This window comes from Triturus cristatus, chromosome 3_2 (assembly GCF_964204655.1).
Source record: "Triturus cristatus chromosome 3_2, aTriCri1.1, whole genome shotgun sequence".
NCBI classification, from domain to species: Eukaryota; Metazoa; Chordata; class Amphibia; order Caudata; family Salamandridae; genus Triturus; species Triturus cristatus.
In genome coordinates this window covers 1,177,756,765-1,177,779,553 of record NC_140584.1, presented here as the reverse complement: position 1 = coordinate 1,177,779,553, position 22,789 = coordinate 1,177,756,765, and the positions used below count along the sequence as shown (strand labels likewise).

The 22,789-nt window shown below is 46.4% G+C and overlaps 1 protein-coding gene across 2 annotated transcripts in view; it reads left to right on the top strand.

Annotated features, from left to right (window-relative positions):
* CFAP65 (cilia and flagella associated protein 65) overlaps positions 1 to 22,789 on the top strand; it is a 684,907-nt gene that overhangs the window by 410,094 nt on the left and 252,024 nt on the right. For both annotated transcript variants that reach the window (XM_085650063.1, XM_085650062.1), the window contains one exon: positions 18,274 to 18,402. In XM_085650063.1, the coding sequence (XP_085506189.1) occupies positions 18,274 to 18,402 (129 nt within the window). The remainder of the gene's footprint in view (positions 1 to 18,273; positions 18,403 to 22,789) is intronic.

The following is a 22,789-nucleotide window of genomic DNA, read 5'->3' as shown; positions in this document are numbered from 1 at the left end:
TCTGCTGCTGTAGCTGTAGTGTCTGCTGCGTACCTGGTGAACTATGATCTGACCTCTCCTCAAGAATTAGGAAAGAAGGCAGACAAATGGGTTTGCACCAGGGTTAAGCAGAAAAACCATGATAAGGGAGACGACCAGAAGAAGCAAGATTCTTCAAAAGCCCACGATAAGGGTGGGGCCAAGGGTAAAGATAAAAAGATTCTTCACAAGGGCCCCAAAAACCTGCATCTGGGGGTGAGTACCAAAATTCCAAGAAAGGCAAAAATAAACCTTGTTGCTACCTTTATAAAGTGAAGACCCATTGGACATGGGATGCTGATTGTCCAAAGGTCAAGGAAAGCACTACTACCACTGACCCTAAGGCACCTGCTCCCCATATCACAAGCACAAGTGGTAGTACAGCAACCAAGGGATTAGTGGGGTTAACCTTGGGTTCTGAGATGGGTTCTGAAATGGGTTCTGACTCAGTCAGAACTCCAGCTCAGGCCGTTTTAGTCTGTGATGGTGGTATGGATCTTGCCACCTTACTAGTCAGTCCCACTAACTTGGGCAAGTACAGACAACAGCCTTATATGGAAAAGAAGCCTTGGCTTACAGGGGCCAATGTCACTATGTTGTCCGAGAAACTTGTGTCCCCTAAGCAGATTATACTTGGACAAATGTAGTTCAAGTTCAAAAAGGCTTTATTTGATTGATTAACAACAATCATAAAAGCAAACAATTAAAAAGTATATACACAATTCATATATTAAGACAAGTGTTACATAAAAATCCAATTAAACAAATCAGTATTTACACTGACGGAAGCCCTTATTTCATTAAAAGTAATCTGTTAAATAGACACACTGTTCCTAAGACACAGCACTTTTTTCAGGAAAACTGTTATCCTTAAAACGCTATTCTCATTATCTAGAAATTGTAATGCCAAAAGGGCAAGAGGACATTGACGGAGCCCATACTGTTTTAATATGGGTATCAAAAACAGACTCCTTACAGAGGAATAGAGTTTACAAAATAGAGTAACATGAATCATGGATTGAGGGGAGATATTGTCACAAGGGCAAAGCTGGAGGTCTCGCAACCTGTCATTCATGATGGGAAAAGAGATTAGTCTATGGAAGACCCCCAGCCTAAATCGAGTTAATAAGAACCTATCGTAAGCACCGGAAACAAAAATTAAATAGGGTTGGATGTTAAAAGTAGTTAAAATCAGTTGATTGTGCAGGACTGTGGTCTTTAAAATCTCAGATGACATTCTGAGAGTATCCAACAGCAAAAGCCCATCCGGGCCAGGAGCCTTACCACCCTGACTAGCATGTAGAGCCCTCTCTACTTCCTCTAAAGTGAACATTAATTCCTTATAGTGTGGTGAATAATTTGAACCATGAACCACCTGAGCACAATTTTCCCTTCTAACAGAGGGTTCATCACCGCTATATACCTGAACAAAGTGCTTAATCCACTATTCCTAAGTTATAGCTATCTCTATTTTTGGGCCGTGCTCCTTGGATAAAAAAGGTGCCCTAATTGCCTTCCAGAAAGCCGCACTATCCTTAGCTACTGAGGCTGAATGCAGTGCCTCCCATGCCTCCTTCCTCATTGTAATTTTCCTATCCCTAATCGCCTGTTTACATACCCCTCGTGCTTTCCTGATATCAGGGATGTTTCTTGGGGTGTTATGCAATTCTTTTTTTAACTGAGAGTAAGCTTGGGTACACCTCGAGTCAAACCATCCATTCTGGGGTCTATTACTCTTTTTTTGCCTAATGAGCGACTCTCTGATTACATTGGTTATTGCTGAAAAAGATGCTAATATAGTAGCAGGGGCAACTTTTTCACCTAGGCATGTCTCTATGTGTGATTTACATTTACCAACAACTAGTTTAGTTTGCGCTTCTTGGTCTACCATAGCCCATCTAAGGGAGTATCCATTGGTACTCCCGATGGCTATGTTCTCTAACAGTCGGTCATTATTGTTAGTTCCAAAGATTTTACTAGAGGGTAATGTTATAGACAGACAGAGAGGGCAATGGTCACTGAGTGAGTTCTCAGAGACATAAAAAGAGTGGAGGCTTTGTGCGTGGTTACTGGATACCAAAACATAGTCAATAGTAGAACAGCATCCCCTACCATTATATGTCCAGGGCAGGGGGACTGGTGATGTACACAATTCATTTGCAAAGCCTAGGTCAAAGCTAAATATAAATTAATTTAGCTGTTCCCCCAGAGCAGTATGACTAAAGTGAGATGAACATACACCTTCTTCACATAGTGCTCCACACAGATTGTCCCCAGCATTCTCACACAGCGTACAGTTAAAATCCCCCACAAAGATTAACGTATGATCTTTCCGTTTACTTTTACCCAATAATTCCAATGATTGGGACATATTTTTAATAACAGTGCCCACTAAACCTGGGGGGATATTATTATAGAAATTTACCAAAGCTATAGAAGATGTTGTGTCTAAATCCAGCACCTCTAATTGATGATAATCATCATTAGCGAGCTTCGTTATTTTCTTTAGGTTCATGCTACTAGATATATATACGCAAAGGCCACCCTTTGCTCTACCACTCCGACCATCAACAGCTGGAACATGATAAGTCCTGTACCCATTTAGATGGATCGCGTCCTTGGTCCATGTCTCCTGAAAGCAAAGAACCTCAAATTGTACAATAAAATCCCACCATAGTTGGATATTTAGTTTTGAGCGCAATCCAGCAATATTCCACGATACAATATGACATAGAGGGGTTTAACAACAGTAGGGTGATTATGACAGATGCTGCCCGTGGTAAATCCTCATTTAAACATACAGATAAAGGCAAACCATTTGACATGCCCTGGGAGCCAGGCAGAGACTTATTTCTTTAAATCCCTAAGCCCTTGTGCCCCATCACTCCTAGGTTCTGTTAAGACCTCCTTTGGACAGCCAGATGGGAAAAGGGCATTAGAAGTGCTCTGAGTGTCAACCTGAGTCTCCTTACTTGTATCCCTAAACCCGCAAGGCACAACTCTGTTGCTTCCCACATGATGATTGGCAACAGCATCATCTTTATCCATTAAAATCAATCTTTAATTAACCCCGATGTTGTGTAGGCCAGTTACACAGTTATATTGTGCAGTGGTACCAAAGAGAAGTCAGTTGATGTCTTCCCAGGAACGCAAAGCATCAAAACAATTGTGTGTTGGGATAGGGTATCTAAGCTGCCTGGTTCCCAAATAGTTATCTCCTGCAATCTGGGAGCATTGATTCATTGAGGGGTATGGTGGGCGATAAAAATATCCTAATGGTAATATATTTAGATCGTTGTAGTTAACAGGCCCATTGTAGCCCCTCTCTATAATTGTACGCACCAAGAGTGGCGAGCCAAAAGTAATTACAACACAATCTCCGTGTAGTGATTTGGCAGAAGTGCCAACCCACCCAATCCTTCGTACCATTTTAAAACCCCAAAAAAGGGGATTTTTTAAACATGTCCTTAAGGTGAGAAAATGGAGTGAGTTATTCCTTAATGATGACCAGTGTTCAAAAGCATTATGTGGTAGGGGAGGAAAACAACCGTGTACGGAGTAGCTTCCTTGGGTAAGTTTAAGTTTTGCGATAATTTATAAGAATTATCTTGGTGACCTTGATGATTTATACCATTTGCTACCATATAATTACTTCCACCTTTCATCCCATGAGTCTGTACTCTGCTTTCTATACGAGCTGAGATGTCAGGGATTAATGTAATATCATCATCCTTATATTGCGTTTGTCCAACAGTGATGGAATTTAGAGATGGACCGGCTCTAGAGCCTTCCACCCTGCTTGACAAGGAGCAGACGCTTGGATTGGTGGCAACTGTCTGTACAACTGGGCATTTACTATGAACCAGCTCCTCCACTTTAACTAATCTAACTTCTACGTTGGTTATTTTTAGGAGGATGTGTTCCGGAAGGGTCGACATCATAGTCTCAAGTCGGCTCCAGAAGTTCCCGTCTTGCGCAATATCAGCAAGCTTGTTTTTCTCATTCTGTTTAACAGGGGTTACTGAAACTACAGTTTTTTCAGGCACGCCAGCTGCAATTTTCCCTTTCTTCCCCATAATTCTCAGAGCAGGCTTGCTCTGCTTTTGAGTATTTTTGCCTTTGCCTTTTTTAGGGGCGGTTCAACAGTGTATTCTGGCCTACGTTTACGTTGGGCCTTTTGTCCTCTAGTAGTAACTATAGACCTATCAGGACTAAATTCAGACGATAATGGGGAGGTGTTGTTTATAGCTAGATCTATCGCACCTTGTGCTTGGGTGCTAGTCAATGAAAGAGATAACTCATTATTAACCGTCACGCTAGATTCCACAAGTGCGGGGAATAAAGAAAGTCTGCTCCGAGGAGGTGGAGGCTCTAGAGACAGCCTTTGTTTTGTGAGCTGGATTTCATGGATAAGGACAGATTCTGCCTTCTGCAAAAAAGCATCTAAGGTTCCTACAGCAGTCTGACCTTTACTATTTTTAGGCTTACTCATGATTGGCCGAGTATAAATTCAGAGTATGTGTTCAAAACGACAATACCAAAACAAACAAACAATATAGATTTACAATCCCTGGGCCAAAATCTTAGGGGAATTGCCCAGCCCTGCCTCTAACTGTCTCTGACGGGCTCAGACGGGCCCGCCCTGGGTCCAGGCGCTGTCCCGCGCGCGTCCCGCGCCGCGTGGGTAGAGGCAGCGCTTTATGCGCGGTCACCACGCCTCTCTCTCACTCGCGGCAGCTCTGCACCTGCTGATGCACCCTGGGGGCTGAAGTGCTCGCCCGGGGTGTAAGTGCGCCTGGAAATAGGCGTCCGATCTTCGCCGCTCTAAGGAAGTACAGAGGGTGCTCCCAAGAAGATCTGCACAGGGCTGAGCAGGTATGTCCCAAAAGAAAAGGTCTCCACGCCGTGCGGGGAGAGGCAGCGCTTTATGCGCGTTCACCACGCCCCCCCTCACTCGCGGCAGCTGTGCACCCCTGATGCACCCTGGGGGCTGAAGTCCTCGCCCGGGGTGTAAGTGCGCCTGGAAATCGGCGTCCGATCTTCGCCGCGCTAAGGAAGTACTGAGGGTGCTCCCAAGAAGATCTGCACAGGGCTGAGCAGGTATGTCACAAAAGAAAATGTACCAAGTTGCCAACGCTAGCAGTGTCAGGGCTGACCATTACTTAGCACTTGTGAACATCAGCTGGGGAGGGTACTGGACCTAAGAAGGTTGTGGTATGTCCAGACCTACCTTTAGGTTGTTTGTTGGGCAATAATCTAGAAACTTCAACCTGGGCTGAAGTGGAGTTCAGGACTCATGCAGAGATGATGGGCATCTCTGCTAGTGTGTTTGCTGTCACCTTGGCTCAAAGCAAACAGCTCGCACCTGACAAAGCACTGGATCCTGAAAAAATAGACCAGGTGCTTCCCAAGAGAAGGAGCAGGAAGGGTAAGGAATTGCCCAACTCACAAACTCTCAGTGAAGATCAGGCTCCTGAGAGAGATGATCTCAGCGCCTGTGAAGGAACTGTCCCAGAGGAGCTTGGGCCTGGCCAGGCAGAGTTTGTGGGGGCAGGGGGCCCTTCCAGGGCAAACTTGAGTTTGGAGCAGCAGTCCTGCCCCTCTATTGAACCCCTCGGACAGCAAGCTGCTGCTGAGGAAACAAGGAATTTGACACCGCATTGACGGAGCTGAACGGTTTAGCATTAGGAGCTCGGCTGAGCCCAGTCCTGCCTAAACACTTCCAGTGTACATGAAACATGCTGGATGATTTATTTCTCGGTGCTCTTCACATTGTCAGTCCTGAGGAAGACCCCACCCTAAGGTTGAACTTACCTAGTGTACCCATTTGGGGTCGAAACGTAGACTTTTCATCCAACTCACAAGCTAGGACAACTCCAAACTAATGTGATAGTGTCCCTATATTGCTATGTGTTACTTCTGGAACAATTGACCTTACACCAAGGCCGGACCAGTACCAATACGTGATATGTCACACTACCCTGTCCTTGTCCTCAACCCCCACTCCTTAATCACTATCACCATCCTTTCCTTCATCCCACCACCTTGAGCACCTTTCATATTTTTGCAAATGTTCATTATAACTTTGAAATGAAAGAGCAACTGTGTTGCCAACTGATAAATGCAAATACACTGCATGAAATTGCAAACAGTGACTTCTAGAAGTCCTAATGGTGAATGCTAGCAAAATTGTTTATATTTTATGCTTATTATGCTACTAGACCACCCTTTGTATTGTACTGCGAGGAAACAAGGAATATCAGTGGGTCCCATAGGATCTATTGGGAAGATGGGCTCTTGTACTCTGAGGGTAGAGACCCCAAGCCTGGTGCCACCAGGAGGTTGGTGATACCCCAGAAGTTCAGAGGCTTCCTCCTCTCCCTGGCACATGATATTACTCTTGCAGTTCACTTAGGGCAAAGCAAGACTTGGGACAGGCTTGTCCCTCACTTTCAGTGGCCCCATAAGTCTGAAGACACCAAGGAGTTTTGTCGCTCATGTGCTACTTGCCAAGCCAGTGGTAATTCAGGTGGCACCACAAAGGCCCCCTTATTTCTACTTCCAGTGGTTGGGGTCCCCTTTGAAAGGGTAGGGATTTACATTGTTGGTCACTTGAACCCTCCAACTGCATCTAGGCACAGTTATATACTAGTGGTGGTGGACCATGCCACTAGGTACCCAGAAACTATTCCCCTTAGGACCACCACAGGTCCTGTAGTGGCCAGGGCCCTCCTGGTAATCTTTTCCAGAGTGGGATTCCCTAAGGAGGTTTTAACAGACAGGTACAAACTTCATGTCTAGTTATATCACTGCCATGTGGAAAGAGTGTGGAGTGAACTACAAGTTACCACACCCTACCATCCACAGTGCAATGGGCTTATTGAAAGGTTCAACAAGACCCTCAAGGGTATGATCGTGGGACTCTCAGAAAAGCTTAGGCGAAAATGGGATGTCTTACTACCCTGCCTTCTCTTTGCCTACAGAGAGATTCCTCAGAAGGGGGCAGGCTACAGCCCATTTGAGCTTCTGTTTGGACATCCAGTTAGGGGTCCATTGTGTCGAGTGAAGGAAGGTTGGGAGCAACCTCTCAAATCTCCTAAACAGGACATTGTGGACTATGTTCTTGCCCTGCATTCTCGCATGGCTGAGTACATGGAGAAGTGTATCAAAAACCTGTAGGCCAGCCAAGAACTTCAGAAAGCTTAGCATAACCAAAAGGCTGTCTTGACTGTTTACCAGCCAGGCCAGAAAGTGTGGGTGTTGGAGCCTATGGCCCCAGCAGCTCTCCAAGACAAGTGGAGTGGGCCCCACACTATACTTGAGCAAAAGGGTGAGGTCACCTACTTGGTGGACCTAGGTACTCCCAGAAGTCCCCATAGGGTACTTCATATGAACCGCCTGAAACCTTTTATGGACAGGGCTGACACAGGCTTACTCATGGCAACTGATGAGGGACAGGAGGAAGAAATTGACCCTCTTTCTGATCTCCTCTCTCAGAACCGTGAGGATGAGTCAGCAGATGGAGTAGCCTTGGCAGGTAGCCTCACGGACCAGCAGCAAGATGACTGCAAGCAAATCCTCAATCAGTACAGACATATGTTCTCCCTGACACCCAGTCAGACCACCTGGTGTACCCATGAAGTGGACACAGGTGACAGTCTGTCTGTTAAGAGTACAATCTACAGACAGCTGACCATGTCAGGGATTGCATCAGGACAGAGGTCCAAAAGATGCTGTAGTTGGGGTGTCATTGAGCCTTCTAGGTTAGCCTCCTGGGCTAGTCCAGTAGTCCTTGTGCCAAAACATCACACCAAGGGTGGAAAAAGAGAGATGAGGTTTTGTGTGGACTACAGAAGCCTCAATGCATTCACTAGGACTGATGCTCATCCAATTCCCAGTGCAGATGAACTCATAGATACTTTGGCCTAAGCCACGTTTCTGAGTACATTTGAACTGACAGCTGGCTACTGGCAAATCAAACTAGCTGAGGATGCCAAGCAAAAACAGCATTCTCAACCCCCAGTGGGCATTACCAATTTATTGTGATGCCCTTTGGTCTGAAGAATGCCTGTGCCACATTTCAGAGGCTGGTGAACAAAGTCTTAAGAGGTATAGAAGCCTATAGTGCAGCATATCTAGATGATATCGCTGTCTTTAGCTCCACCTGGGAAGATCACCTGGTCCACCTCATAAATTGTCTGGATGCCTTGCAAAAGGCAGGCCTCACTATCAAGGCCACCAAGTGCCAGATATGGCAGAGCAAGGTTGTACACTTGGGCCACCTGGAAGGTGGAGGCGAGGTTCAACCATTGGAAAGCAAAATCCAGACCATTGTGGACTGGATTGCTTCCACTACCCAGACTCAAGTCAGAGTTTCTTGGGCCTGACTGGGTACTACAGAAGATTTGTAAAGGGATATGGGTCCATTGTGATGCCCCCGAAAGATCTGACATCAAAGAAAATGCCCAAGAAATTTCAGTGGACAGTAAGCTGTCAAGAGGCATTCATTGACCTGAAGCAGGCCATGTGCATGCTCCCATCCTGCAAAGTCCTGCCTACTCCAAAACTTTCATTGTCCAGATAGACTCCTCTGAGATAGGGGTAGGGGCTGTGTTATCACAACTTAATGTAGAGGGCCAGGATCAACCAGTAGCTTTTATCAGCAGGGAGAAACATTGGTTAGCCATTGAGAGGGATGCCTTTGCTGTAGTCTGAGCCTTGAAGAAGCTGAGGCCATTCTTGTTTGGCACTCACTTAATTGTTCAGACATACCACAAGCCCCTCTTATGGCTAAAACAGATGAAGGGTGAAAACCCCAAACTTTTGAGGTGGTCCATTTCCCTACACTAGAAGGACTATACAGTGAAACATAGTTCTGGGAGTAACCATGCCAATGCAGATGAACTCTACAGATAATTCCATTTAGAAAATGAAGACTCAACTGTACACGGTTAGTCTAATCTCCTAACGTTTGGGGGGTGGGTTGTGTTAGAAAGTAGAATCTGCTTTTATGGTTACCCCCACTTTTTGCTTGATGTAATGCTGTTCTGACTAGTCTGAGTGGGATCCTGCTAATCAGGACCCCAGTCTCTGCGCTTTCTCCCCTAAATTGTTATAGAAAGTACCTAGGTACATCCTAGATTGGACACTGGTGTACACTTATCAGTTCGTAGTATATGGTACTAAGGTACCCAGAGCATAGGTACACCAGGGGTCCCGCGTGGGCTGAAGCATGTATTTTGACACCTATGGGAGACAACTCAGTTTGCAACTACAGGCCTGCCATCGCAGCCTGTGTAAGCTGGTGCTAGCACAACTTACAAAAGCTATAGGTTCACCTATATCTAAGGTCAATGCACTTAAAACCTATGTCACCCCTAGAGCAGGCCTTTAAATCCTGAAGGGAGGGTGCTTGGTTCTAAGTGTGAGGGTGCCCCTGCATGAGTAGGACACCCCTAAAACCTACGGGGTCCATTCTCCAGGGTTGTAAGTGAGAAAGCTATATAACATATAGAGGGGCACCACATCATTACGCGATTACCCTCTCAAAACTGGCTGTAACGAATCCTTTCATATTTGGTATCAAACATGTTGGAATCATACACCCACAGCATAAACAGTGTGGGAGGTATGATTCCATGCACTGTAAATCACCTCCTGGAGGCCCTCAGTGCTCCCAGTACCAGCCTTGGACAAAGGACATGGAAGTATCCTCCCCACTGTCCGACCTTTCTCCTGAGAGGAAACCCCGAATCGTCCCAACCCTTTCCTAAGGGTACTTAAGGGCTTACCTGTAGGTGGGTCCCTAGATTTATTTGAGACACCACTTCTTCTTTAACCGCCTGGGCACTCTGGACTTTGCTGGACATCGCTCTGGGCATCATGGCTGCAACTGGGAAGACTCCTGCTTCTCCTGATTTCGTCGCCCTGCTCGTCTGCTGCAATGTTCATGCCTGTGCACCACACAGGAACCTTCCAAGGTCTGTGGGCATTCACGACACCTGCAGGAATCTCTCTTGAAGTGAAGGAGTCACTTTCCTGCATAAGCTGAACGGTCTGCAGATCCTGGGCTCCCACGGACTCCAAATGGCTTAGTAACACAGGTGGTGGCTCTTCACATCCCTCGAGGCCTGCCCTTTTCTCTCACCAAGTTTGAGGCTAGTATCCCTCGTCAGAGCCACAGGAAGCAAACCCCTGTGCACCGCGTCAACTTGCATTTGCAAAGACTTGTTGGCTTCCTTCCACCAAGATCTTTGGGTTCCAAGGAGCCCCAACCTCAAGCATCTCGAGTGACCAAGATCTTCGTCTTCACCGCATCACTTGCACCGTGGGCCTGCATCTTGAGCTGCTTGAGATCCTCCTGCGACTCCAGTACCACTGGCCTGTGGGTCCTTTTGAGGGTCATCTTTGAATTCTTTTGGGCTCCCCTGATTGCTCAGGCCCTTTCCTGACTCACCTGTTATTGGTGAAGCTCCTGGACCTTGCTGGTCCCGACATTGTACCTTCTTTGACTTCCACGTTGGTTGCAGTTACCAAGGCTTTTTTGGTGCTTCCGACGGACACCGACCCCTCAACTCTCAACAGCCGACACGGGACAGCTCGTATACGGCTCCTGGTCATTCACAGCATCGCCTGGTCTGCACAGCCGCATTTTCAAGGTCATCGTCCGTTTCCCTGCAACACTCTACATCGGTCGGCATTCGTCTTCCGTGCCTCCTGGTCACTCCTGAGTGGCATAGACTCTGTTCCCCTTGCTTGCAGATACTTCTCTCCCTGAATCCATCTTTGGATTCCACCAGACATTTTCAACCTCTCCAGCAACGGCGTCTTCCTGAAGTCCTCCATTGGGTTCGGCAGTGGTTTACGATGCCAATTCACACCCATGCACCTGGCTTCCCTGGTTTAGGAATCCTGGTTTCTAGGGTATCCACGGGTGGGGTGGCTCTCCAAACTTCTGTCTTCCACAGGGTTTCTTCAGGGTCCACTGGGAAGGGTCCTTCTTCTTTAAAATTGCAACCACGACTTACCCATTAACTTGCATTGATCCCGCGGTCATGTTCCCACTCTGCACACGGCCTCCGTGGAGCTCCTGGTTACTTGCCTTGCGTGGGTCCTTGGGACCCCACTCTTCTACTTCTTCTGGGTATAGTGTTGACTCAAGTCATGGTTTGCATACCACTATTTTAGTATATGGTTTGGTCTCCCCCTGGTCACCAGTGTGTATTACATGTTACTTACCGGTTTCTATTGAAAAAGTATTGTGTGCATTGTGTATATCTCCGGGTAGGAGATATTTGTATGTGTTAGTGAGTGTCTTATAATTCATACATATTTTTATAAATACAATGTGTGGTTCTATTTCACTTAATCTATACCTATAGGATTATGTTCTGTTAAAATAAGCTGCTTTACACTCCTTCTGGACTAAGCCTGACGGCTGCTCTCCTCAGCTACTGCTTATATAGCTTTCTAAGGTTGCCTAAGACAACTAAAATCACCATAAGGGTTGCAAGGTGCCCACTTACATAAGTGTACACCATATGCCAAGCCAGCTTCTCGCACCACCCTCAACCCATGGCACCGTCTTTCGATCACATGTTGGAGGATCACTTGGGGCTTCTCCACCAGGAGGTCTCCGCTCTCTTTGCCAAGGGAGCTATTGAGAGGGTACCTGCGCCAGAAGTTGCTTGTGGTTGCTATTCCCGTTACTTTCTGGTGCCCAAGAAGGACAAAGGCCTGCATCCTATTCTAGACCTCAGTTCCCTGAACCGCTTCCTCCGGAAGGAGAAGTTTAAAATGCCTTTGGCTGAGGTCCTGTCTGCCCTCGACCCTGGAGGCTGGATGGTGGCGCTGGACTTGCAGGACGCCTATTTCCATATTCCCGTCCTGCCATCCCCAGACGCTATCTATGGTTCACGGTAGGCCACAAGCATTTTTAGTTCACTGTGCTCCCCTTTGGTCTTACCAGTGCACCTCGGGTGTTCACGAAAGTGATGGTGGGGATCGCAGCTCATCTGCGCAGATCAGGGGTTCTAGTCTTCCCCTATCTTGACGACTGGCTCCCACCTCCAGACTACGGCGGACCTCCTGTACTCACTGGGGTTCACTAGCAATGTGCCGAAGTCACACCTGACCCCCTCTCAGACCCTCCCTTTTATCAAAGCTGTTCTGGACACACTGCATTTTCGGGCCTATCCTCCCAAGCAGCAAGTGTGGGAGGTTTGGGCTCTGATGCAGATGTTTCAGCCTCTGTCCCGGATTTTTGTGAGAATGACCCTGAGGCTGCTGGGCCTCATGGCCTTCTGCATTCTGCTGGTGGATCATGACAGATGGCATACGCGGGCTCTGCAATGGGACCTGAAGTTCCAGTGGGCGCAGCATCAGGTGAATCTATCCGACTACGTCCAAATTTCAGTGGGAACTGCACAACAATTGCAGTGGTGGTTAACAAACTCAACTTGGGTCAGATGCAGATCCCTCTCCCTCTCCCTGACAGTGGTGACAGATGCGTCACTCCTGGGATGGGGCGGCCATCTGGGAGAGGCGGAGATCAGAGGCGTCTGATCTCCGGCGGAATCTGGGCTCCATATCAACCTGTCGGAGCTCCGAGCAATCCGACTGGCACTGAAAGCATTCCTTCCCTCTCTCAAAGGGAAAGTGCTGCAGGTGTTCACAGACAACACCACCTCCATTTGGTACTGCAGCAAACAGGATGGGGTGGAGTCGTGGACCCTATGTCAAGAGGCTGTTCGCCTCTGGACATGGCTGGAACATTATGACATGGCCCTGATGGTTCAACACTTGGCAGGTTCTCAGACAAACTCAGCCATCGGTGCCTGTTAGATCAAGAATGACGTCTTCACTCGGAGGTGGTGCAAGGTCTCTTTCAGGGGTGGGGAGAGCCATGGTTAGATCTGTTCGCCACCGAAGAGAACGCGCAATGTCATCAGTTCTGCACGTTGGAGTTTCCAAAGCGGCACTCGCTTGCGATGCTTTTTGTCCTGACTGGAGTTGCGTCCTCCTGTACACTTTTCAGCCTGTACCACTTCTGCCCGAGTGCTGAAGAAGATCAAGGGACTGGGCCCAGGTTATTCTTGTGGCTCCTGACTGGGCATGAAGAGTTTGGTACCCCAAGCTCCTGAGCACGGCCATTGATCCTCCAATCAGACTGCCCCTTCAGGATGATCTTCTGTCGCAGCAGCAGGAGACGGTTCGTCACCCGAAACCTGTCCAGCCTCAACCTCCTTGCGTGGAGATTGAGCGGCAGCAGTTGATAGCTTTTGACCTTCCACCCAAAGTCTGTAATGTCATCTTGGCCGCTAATCGTCCCTCCACTAAAATGGCATACGCCTGGAACAAGTCTGTGGCATGGTGCACAGCAAAGTCTGTGGATCCCAATTCGGCCTCTCTTTCAGAGGTTCTCTTGTTTATACTTTCTTTGGCCCAGCAGGGCTCTGCTCTGGACACTCTTACGGGTTATGTCGCAGCTGTCTCGGCTTTCCTTCGGCTGCCAGATCAGCCCTCTATTCAAGTCCCCTATTGTAAATAGATTCTTCAAGGGCATTATTAATCTCTTTCCTCCATGTACTTTCAGAATGCCTCAGTGGGACTCGAACCTTGTTCTAACTTATCTTATGGGCGCTCCCTTCAAGCCCCTTCACAACTGTCCTCTCAAGCTCCTCGCCCTGAGAACTGCCTTCCTTGTTGCCCTCACTTATGCTTGCAGGGTGAGTGAACTTCAGGCTCTATCTTCCAAGCCCCCTTTCTCCTCTGTGCATCCGGACAAAGTGGTGCTTAGGATGAGGCCCTTGTTCCTTTCTAAAGTGGTTACACCATTTCACATAGGACAAATGATCACCTTGCCCACATTTTTCCCACCTCCACACCCTTCCAAGGAGGGGGAGAGACTCCACCGTCTGGACCCTAAGCATGCGCTGTCCTTCTACCTTGACCACACAAAACATTTTTAGGTGGATGATCAACTCTTCGTTGGCTATGTATGTGCCAAGAAAGGTCGGGCTGTTAAAAAGCTTACCATCTCTCGATGGGTTGTCTTTTTTATTAAAATCTGTTGTGCTCTAGTGAAAAAAGAACCTCCGGTGGAACAGCGTGCTCATACCACTAGGGCTACGGCATCAACTATTGCTTTGGAAGGTGGAGTCCCACTTCTTGATATCTTTCAGGCGGCCATGTGGGCGTCTATGCACACATTCACAAGACATTTCTGCCTGGACAGCCAAGTCTAGAGGGACGGCTATTTTGCCAGTTCGGTCCTCCATGACTTTCTGGTGTGAATTTAGTTTGCAGACCCATCACCGGGGATGGTATTACGGGGATATCTATTCTAAGGTAAGGAGTCTGCAACTAACTGTCTCTTTCAGATGAACAAGTTACTTACCTTCGGTAATGATGATCTGTAAGAGGCATAGGTTAGTTGTAGATTGCTTACCGCCCCACCCATCCTCCCCGCTCTGCAAATTTACTTCTAGGGATAGGAACTCCCTTACAGGGCCCTAGTTGTGGTGCACCAGTGGTCAGTGTCTTTCATGGCTCTACGCTTCTGGCATTGAAAGGGGTGTCAGAACTAATGTCAGTGCCCGGGGTGGCATCTATTTAGGCACCACAACGTCATCTCGGCGACCACAACGCCGACTACGGATGCAGAGTCGACCAAAGCCACTTACCGACGCGCAGGGGTACTGCTAAGAAAAATCTCCGGATCCAGTCTGACTACTGGGGGAAATTCTAAGGTAAGCAATCTACAACTAACCTATGTCTCTTATATATACATCGTTATCGAAGGTAAGTAACTTGTTCTTCAAAAGGTGAGGAAGCTACAGTTAGAAATATCCATTAGCAGAATAAGTTACTTATCTTTGATAACGCTCTAGCTAGTTTGTGCTCTGTCTACTCTGAGATTCCTCACCTCATGCTCATCTCCTTGTTCTATGGTGCAGATTCTAGAATTAATAAGATCCCAAGTTAGTTTTGCTCTTTGCCAATGATCCCATCAGTCTTGTCAACCAACTTTCCATTTCTGAGGGCTTCGGAAAAAGTAGGAAAACTGATCCCAGCGCGCAGGGGAGATATCTATATGGGGCTCCGTGTCATTATGTCCTGAGGGGATCAAGCTGTGATGATAGCTAGTAGTGGCACATACCAGCATGCAGGAGCTATTGCTAGGTTTTTCCACATCAAGTTTGACGCCTGGTAGGAGTATCCACCATATAAACATGGAAAGAAACCGTCTTAAATTAGATCTTAGCCGTATCCATACATTAGGCAGCATGGGGATTTTGATTAAGGTTTTTAATTATATTTTAAAACAATTTCCATTATTATAAAACCTACTTGTTAAGATTAAGATTTCTCCAGGTAAAATAAGACTGCAAATTAGTAGATACTTGGAGGTTTAATGATGCAGGTGTGCTCTGTGTTAAAAGAGCAGTCTGCAGGCTTCACTGTGTAATATATATGTCATGACACTTACACCTGATGTATGCTTTTCCCCCAGTGAATAATGACACCAGGCTACGGTGTATCTCTCTTGACTGCATCATTCTCAAAGCCTGTGTGCTGTTCTCAGCACCCTTTGTCACTCTCAGGTCTCTGTCCTACTCTCAACTCCCCTGTCTCACTCTCGGCTTTTGCTTTTTGCTCTAAGTTCCTATCAGAACCCCATTCAGAGGGCTACAGGGCAAGCAGGAGTTACTGGACCCAACCATGGGAGTTGAGGCCTTTTTCTTCTGACGTCCCGGAGCTCAACCTACTATGAATTCAGATTCCCTGTCCCACTCCCTCCTCACATTGCAGATCATGATTATTCCCTATTCACAATTGGTAACATCCACAGTATGCCCCACTAGCAGTCTGAGTCTCAGGAGTCCACTTTGACTCTAACTTACAGTCATGTGTTCAAGCGCTACCTCGCTAATTTAGCAACAAGTTCCCTTGGAGCCGATGGGCCCAAAACCAGTTTTATCTGCACCAGCAGGCGTGAAGCTTGTGGAGTACCTCTGTTTGCCCTGTCTGCCGGCACTCACAAAGGCTGCAGCTGAGATCAGGTGAGTCAGCCACACACAGCCCAGGCAGATACACTCAGTGGGTTCAGAGTCTCTCACTCTTGGTGGCACTTCCCTAGCGACCGGAGACTCTTTGCAGCTTCTTCTGCAGGATGAGTGTCTGGTTCCTCTCCCAGTGGGTGGTGGCTGCCATGATCCTGTGTTGGATCCCTCACCTGGGTGATTGTATGCAGGTGCTCTTATGGTATCCTCACTTTTCTGGCAGAAGATATCGGATCAGTTTGCAATTCTTTATGCTCCCGGTGACACCCTCTGGCATACGGGGTCACTGTATCTCACAGCACACAGGTTCCTGCCTGATTCGCCTAGTGAAATCCTTCACAGCAACCCCTCCTGGCATACAGGGTCGCCGCTTGCTACTGCACAAGGCTACTGCGCCTTAACACACGGCAGTCTTTTTTTACTGTAGCACCTCCTGACTTACAGGATCACTGACTCCGGACTACACATGGGCTCTGGCCTGATCAGCACACTACACGGCTGCTCTCTCCTAGCATATGGGCATCGCCGACTCTGTTATGCACACTGGCAATGACCCGATTGGTGCAGCAGCTGTTTCCTCACACCTCGGACAAGGACTCCACTCGACAGGGCTTACCACTGGACCTTGCGCTCTCTAACTGTCTCCTTTTCCTCACAGTGCACAATGGTCTTTGAAAGCATTCAGGAGCTTGTGTTCCAGGCTCCAGGGCAGGTGTTTTTGATTTCCCTGGGTGATGTTCCATCACCCAGCAGGGAGACTAGCAGGCCTTGGCCCCAGTCCTGGTCACAGGCAGAAGTCTTGCAGAGCTTCCACTCCTTACACAGGTTGTCTGGCAGCCTAGCAGATAACAATTGTTGGGGCCTCAAACCAAATTCCACATCCTATAGTGCATTTCCAGACACAAAATGTGAGTCTTTTGAGTTTTATGTTGGGGTTCTGCTTCTTTTGAACTGTCCGCTTCTCTGCGCTCTCTGCCTCTTGCAAAACTGTCTGTCACAACAGGAGTGACTCCAAAGCTGATAGTCCCACAGCACAGGCCTTGGGAAAGACTAGAGTTCAGACCTGGATGTCTGCCACAGCAATATGTGTATCAAAGGTTTAGCCCATGGCCCCACCCCTACTCTTCATGATTCTCTTATCCGACCATTTCCTTCTTGAGATCCCCCTTCCTTGTGACCTCTCACTGCCTCATAGAGCACCCTTAGGAGTGCACAGGGGAAGCCTGGCTCTCCACTCTGCAGTGTGTTGCGCCAAGCTAACAGAAATGAAGCAATCAATATGCATATCTGTCTGGGAGATTTCTGTACCTCCTCTCCATGTTTCACCATGCAGGCCTGGGTCTCCCAAAATGGAACCTAGGGCTAGCCATATATTGTAACATCCACAGGCACACATACACCCAGTGCATGTATACAGCACACACACACTGAACAGTACTGTATCCTATGTACTGCACCACTCATAGGCACACATACATGTAGCACATGCAGTTAATATGTACACAGTGCACGCTTCATGTAGTGCACCACTCACAGGTACACATATACCCAGCACATGCATTTAGCCTGCACGCACTGCACAGCACTACATCCTTTATGTATTGTTCCACTCTTTAGTAAACACACACCGAGCACATGCATTTAACCTACACACACTGCACAGTACTGCAGTCTCCCTGTATTGTACCCTTCCCAAGCACACATACACCCAGCACAGATGTACCACTCATGCGCTGATCAGCACTTCACACCAAACTGATGTATTCCAAGGTTAAGTTCGGCACGCAGCAAGGGAACTTTTAAAAATGAGGGAGCCTGTTCGCCTCGCTCAAGTGACATGGGTTAAAAAGGACCTATCACTCCTGCTGATTACTACACGGTATGCTGCCACCACCGCCTTCATGTTGCTTAACGTTTGGTAAACTCAGTAGTCAGGATGCAAACGCATGATCCGTGTTTGCCTATGACAAAATAAATGAGCTTTAGGGATCCAGACATTAGTACAGTTGGGCACTCAGGGCAAGGATGCACATCCAGTACAGCTCCTCTGTGTCACTCCCAGCTCTTGTGTGTCACTCCCAGTTCTCTGTTGGTTCCTATGTGCCACTCTCTGTTTTACTGTCACTGTCGCGTGCCCCCAGTGCCTCCTTTACTTGTATAATAATGCCAGTCTCTACTGTCCTTTATTCAGCTTTGGAAGTGGAACAGAGCACGGGGATGATTCCAGCCAGGACAAAGCTGGCTCTGAGAGTAACTGCGAGACCGGCGCGTAGAGCTCAGTACTCTTGGACTATCAGCTATGCTGTCCTCACTCCGGAAGGTAAATTATTTTGGACTGCTGTGGTTAGATTGCAAGGGCTAGAACTATGAGACCTGGAAACTAATTCTGGTTTCCACTTTTAAATCAATTGTGGGACTTTGGAAGCTCTGTGACTTATTTCTTATTTTTCATTTTATTTTGTAAATGCACAAAAGTCAAGTACAAGAAAACTTAGGTATCATGTGGAGAAATGTTCCCTGTATAGCACAAACTGACATTACTAAGCACCTCCTAAGAGGTGGCTTCAGGCAGAACATGGCTGTCATCCATACACTTTTTTTCATTTTTATTTCGTAAATAAATTAAAGTCAAGTACAAGCAAATAATGCAACACTGACATGTTGCAAAATAGACTATACCACAAAAGAGAATCGGGGGTCTAGGGGTAGACAGTACACAGAATAAGAAAGGAGTAGGGTGTGTAGAATCAGTCAGACCCAAGCAAGATCAGATCAGAGCTGCTCGGAAAGTCTGGGGCAACGACGGATAGAGCGGGGCCTCCTTAACCTGAGCCAGGTTCCAGGGTAGGTGAGGTGCAATCCCTGATCACGCTGGGTGATGTTTGCATCCTGTGATCTTGAGGATTAGGACAATTTGAGGTCGTATTTATTACTATCTCGCTAATTTTATTCACTTTTTCTTATAAGTGGGGGCACACTGCACTATAGGAATTTATCAGTTGAATGCAGTAGCATATTTTTGTAGCATAATAGGTCCTGAAGAAAGCCGTGGGCCACTATCCCTTTAAGGCTGAAACTTGTCGACCCTAATCTAGCAGCGACTAGGTAGTACTGCTGGTATTCTTGTCACATCTTTTTAATCAAGGTGTGTGGAATGAACTGAATTACATCACATTCTCCACACAACCTCTTTTTAGCATTCACAGTCTCTTTTTCTGCACTGCACCTTCATTTCTGTCTGGTGGTCACAGTTTCTTACGTGTCCTCTTGACGCTTTTCCGTCAACCTAAAAGGAGCAATAGAGCTTCTAACTAGTGAGGTGGTCTCTACGATCGAGAGACATACCTCAGTTCTAGTTGGATACCATATGATACAAACGATCAAGAGAGGTGTCCTCGCTCTCATTATCTGTCTCATTGGACGAGCGAGGTTGATGGTAATCCAGGCTCTGCTCTGATCTTGCTTGGGTCTGACTGATTCTACACACCCTACTCCTTTCTTATTCTGTGTACTGTCTACCCCTAGACCCCCGATTCTCTTTTGTGGTATAGTCTAGTTTTTGGGGATTGGAATCTGGGCAGGTCTTTAAATATCTTTCCCTTAGACCCTTCTTTGAGGTGGTAGTGTTGATGTTGCAAAATAGTACAGACAAAAATTTCCAGCCAGTAGGTATGGCAATATATCGCAGTTGAAATATCGACCTTAGGATATATTGTGAACTTCATAACAACTCCTAAAATATTGCCATGGTAACCACTGTGATGATATTTTGGGATTGGACGTTTTGGGATTGGATGTTATGATCACAATATATCTGCAGGTCGATATTTTGATATAACACCCAGCCAATATGTAGTGGTGCTGTGGTAAAACTAATAAACGTATTGAGAAATTCACTTAACAATTCGAACATGGGTACAGAGCCGATTCAAAGCAATCTTGGTGCTAATACACAAATAAAAAATATGGGAAATACTGGCCAACACAGCAGTGTATCACAAAAGATAATACATGCATTGTAGTAGCGACAATTACTCAGTCATACTCTACTGTGAAGTGGTACCAGACATCTAAGGAGATACAGCCTCGAACCCTGAGGCGGTATGCCATGCCAGTGTAGCCAAATGTGATCTATCTGCCAGCCGCTGTTCAACTTTTAATTTGGTTGTGGATTTCCTGTATTTGATTTAGAATTCTTGCCCTTGACAAGCTATTGTTTTTGTGTTGTTTAATGTTTTCAAATCTTTCAAATCTTGAAACACCAATGAAGATGATCGCAGAGGATCCAGTATTTTACTGTAATGTCGCCACAACAGTTTTGTGTGAAGCAGCACTCTGCCGCTGCAGTCTGTAAGCATGTGCATCGGATAGGTCTGTGGTCTCATTTGATTTATTTCTTTGCAATGCCAGCATTTGCTATTTTAAGTCAAGGGAAGGTTTGACTTCTTACCTAACAGGTCCTCATCAACAGCAGCTATTGAAGGTACACAGTTCCCTTGATGGCAATTCTTATGCTTGCGTAGGATACATATCTGGACCATCCATGGTCTGTATTATCTCTTTAAAATTATTTTCCCGGTAAAACAAGATATTGTAGATTGCTGCCCACAGTGATGTTGAAGTACCAAGCAATGAATCTTTCAAAAATTCATATCATTTGAAACTGATCCCCATCATCTCATGGGGAATTCTCAGCACCCCTAGCACAGAAGTGTTAAAGACATGCATTTATAACACCAGTCTGTGATCTAGCCATCAGATTACGTGTGTTATAGGCTGATTATTAAAATAGATAGACATAATCTGCATCCCAATCAAACTTCAACTGCACTCTTGTCACAGAGCTGAGTTCCAATTCAGCATTTGATGTATGAGCAAAGAGAAGGATAGAAATGTCCCAGCTCGGCAGCACAGGTAAGATCAAATCTGTAATAGCAAGGCCTGAGTTTAGTGATAATCAATATTAAGAAGGCATCGATTGTCTTCACCACCAGGGTATCTCAAACAAATATTGACATCTGTTGAATATTCTCTGCCTAGACCCTCTGACAGATATTGAAGGTTTGTATTTTTGCTGAATGAGGAAATGTTTTTTTGGGGGGAAGAATCCATCAGTAGTGCTCTTGCTGTTTAAAAATAAAACAGTAAAGGTGAAAGCACGATAATATAATTACTATGATTGCACCTCCAAATTCTGGGATAAAGGTATGGAAGGCTCGCATCCAACTCTGGCCAGTAAAGTTCACTCAACACCCTGTCCCTCGATAACATCCTTATTAGTTCCTGTGTCATAGAGCACTCATTGACAACTGTCCCATCTGTGACTACTGCCGACCTACCTCCTATTGGCTTATAATTGACTGATCTCCTATCGTACTTGATGACCATCTAGTCAGCCAAATATTCTTCAATGACTCTGTAAGTGATGTCCTTTGAGAGGCAAGAAGAGGACTTAATTAACAAGTTACCCGATGTTCACCTGTGAAAAAAACTATATAAAGAGGCTGTTCCAGCAGCAGCTCTGTGTCATCCACAGCAAGTGGTTTCTCCTACCCAGGTGCTACCAGAGGCTGTCTTTGAGGAGGATGGTGGTGATGGAGGTGCACACCCCTACAGCGATCGGTCCCATAAACCACAGTTGCACCAACTCAGTACCAAACTGACGACCAGGACCTTCAACTTGAGAGGCATCTTTTGCAAAGATCACATCTAAGGAACATTGAGCTAGCAAGCCTATCCCAACTGTAGACAAATGTACTTATGTACATGGTATTTTTACATTGGGAAACCTAGCCAAAAGATAGTGGCACTCTGTAAACGTTCAAGGAAAAGCACAAACTTAACAAGCAATAGGAGAGGAAGCTGGGTTGTAGATGGCTTATTCATAGTAATGTAGTGTTGGTTAAAGAGGTGAGTTTTCAAATCTTTCCAAAGTTGGATCAGTGTTGGGACGGTCCTGATGGACAGGGGATGTTGTTCCAGATCCTAGGTGCACAGTTGGAAAAGGCCTGCTGTCTTGTTTTTTGTTTTTTACATGTCTTAGTCTGCAGTCTGAGGGTGTCCATGCCTAAAACCATCAAGGATGGTGAGGTTGTCTGCACGATAAGTGCGGGTTCTGTTTGTGATGGCTGGGTAAATGATGCAAGTGATTTTTAAGGTGGTGCGGCCCAGCAAGGGGAGCCAATGGATTTTATCAGTATGTGTGTGAAATTATCATAGTTCTTCAGGCTTTGAATGGGACGTGTTAAGGCATCTAAGGTGGTGCAAGTGTGGAGTCTGGGAGGCAATGGAGTAGGGCATTCCTATTATCCAGATTCAAATCTACAAGGGCTTGAAAGACGGTTCTGAAGCTGTTTTCTGAAAGAAATGGTTCAACCTTCTTTAGAAAAGAGAGGTCATCTTTGTTTTTTTGGCAATATATTCCATGAGAGTGAGGTTGGTGTCCAGTGAATCAAAGGGACTTGGCATTTGGTTAAAGTTGGGGTTCAAACCTCTCACGGTTCTTGTCATCGAGCCAGGTGTGTGATTTATCTTGAGGTTCTTGGCAAATAACAGAAATTGTGTCTTGGTTGGGTTGAGCTTAAGTTAAGCACTAAAAAAATAAAATTAGGCCCTATCCTCCTCTCTCATATCAAAGGTGGGTTCCTAGGAAGAAGTAGGATGTTAGCAGGAGGATGGGAGAGAGTGGATTGTGTTGTAGCATTGGT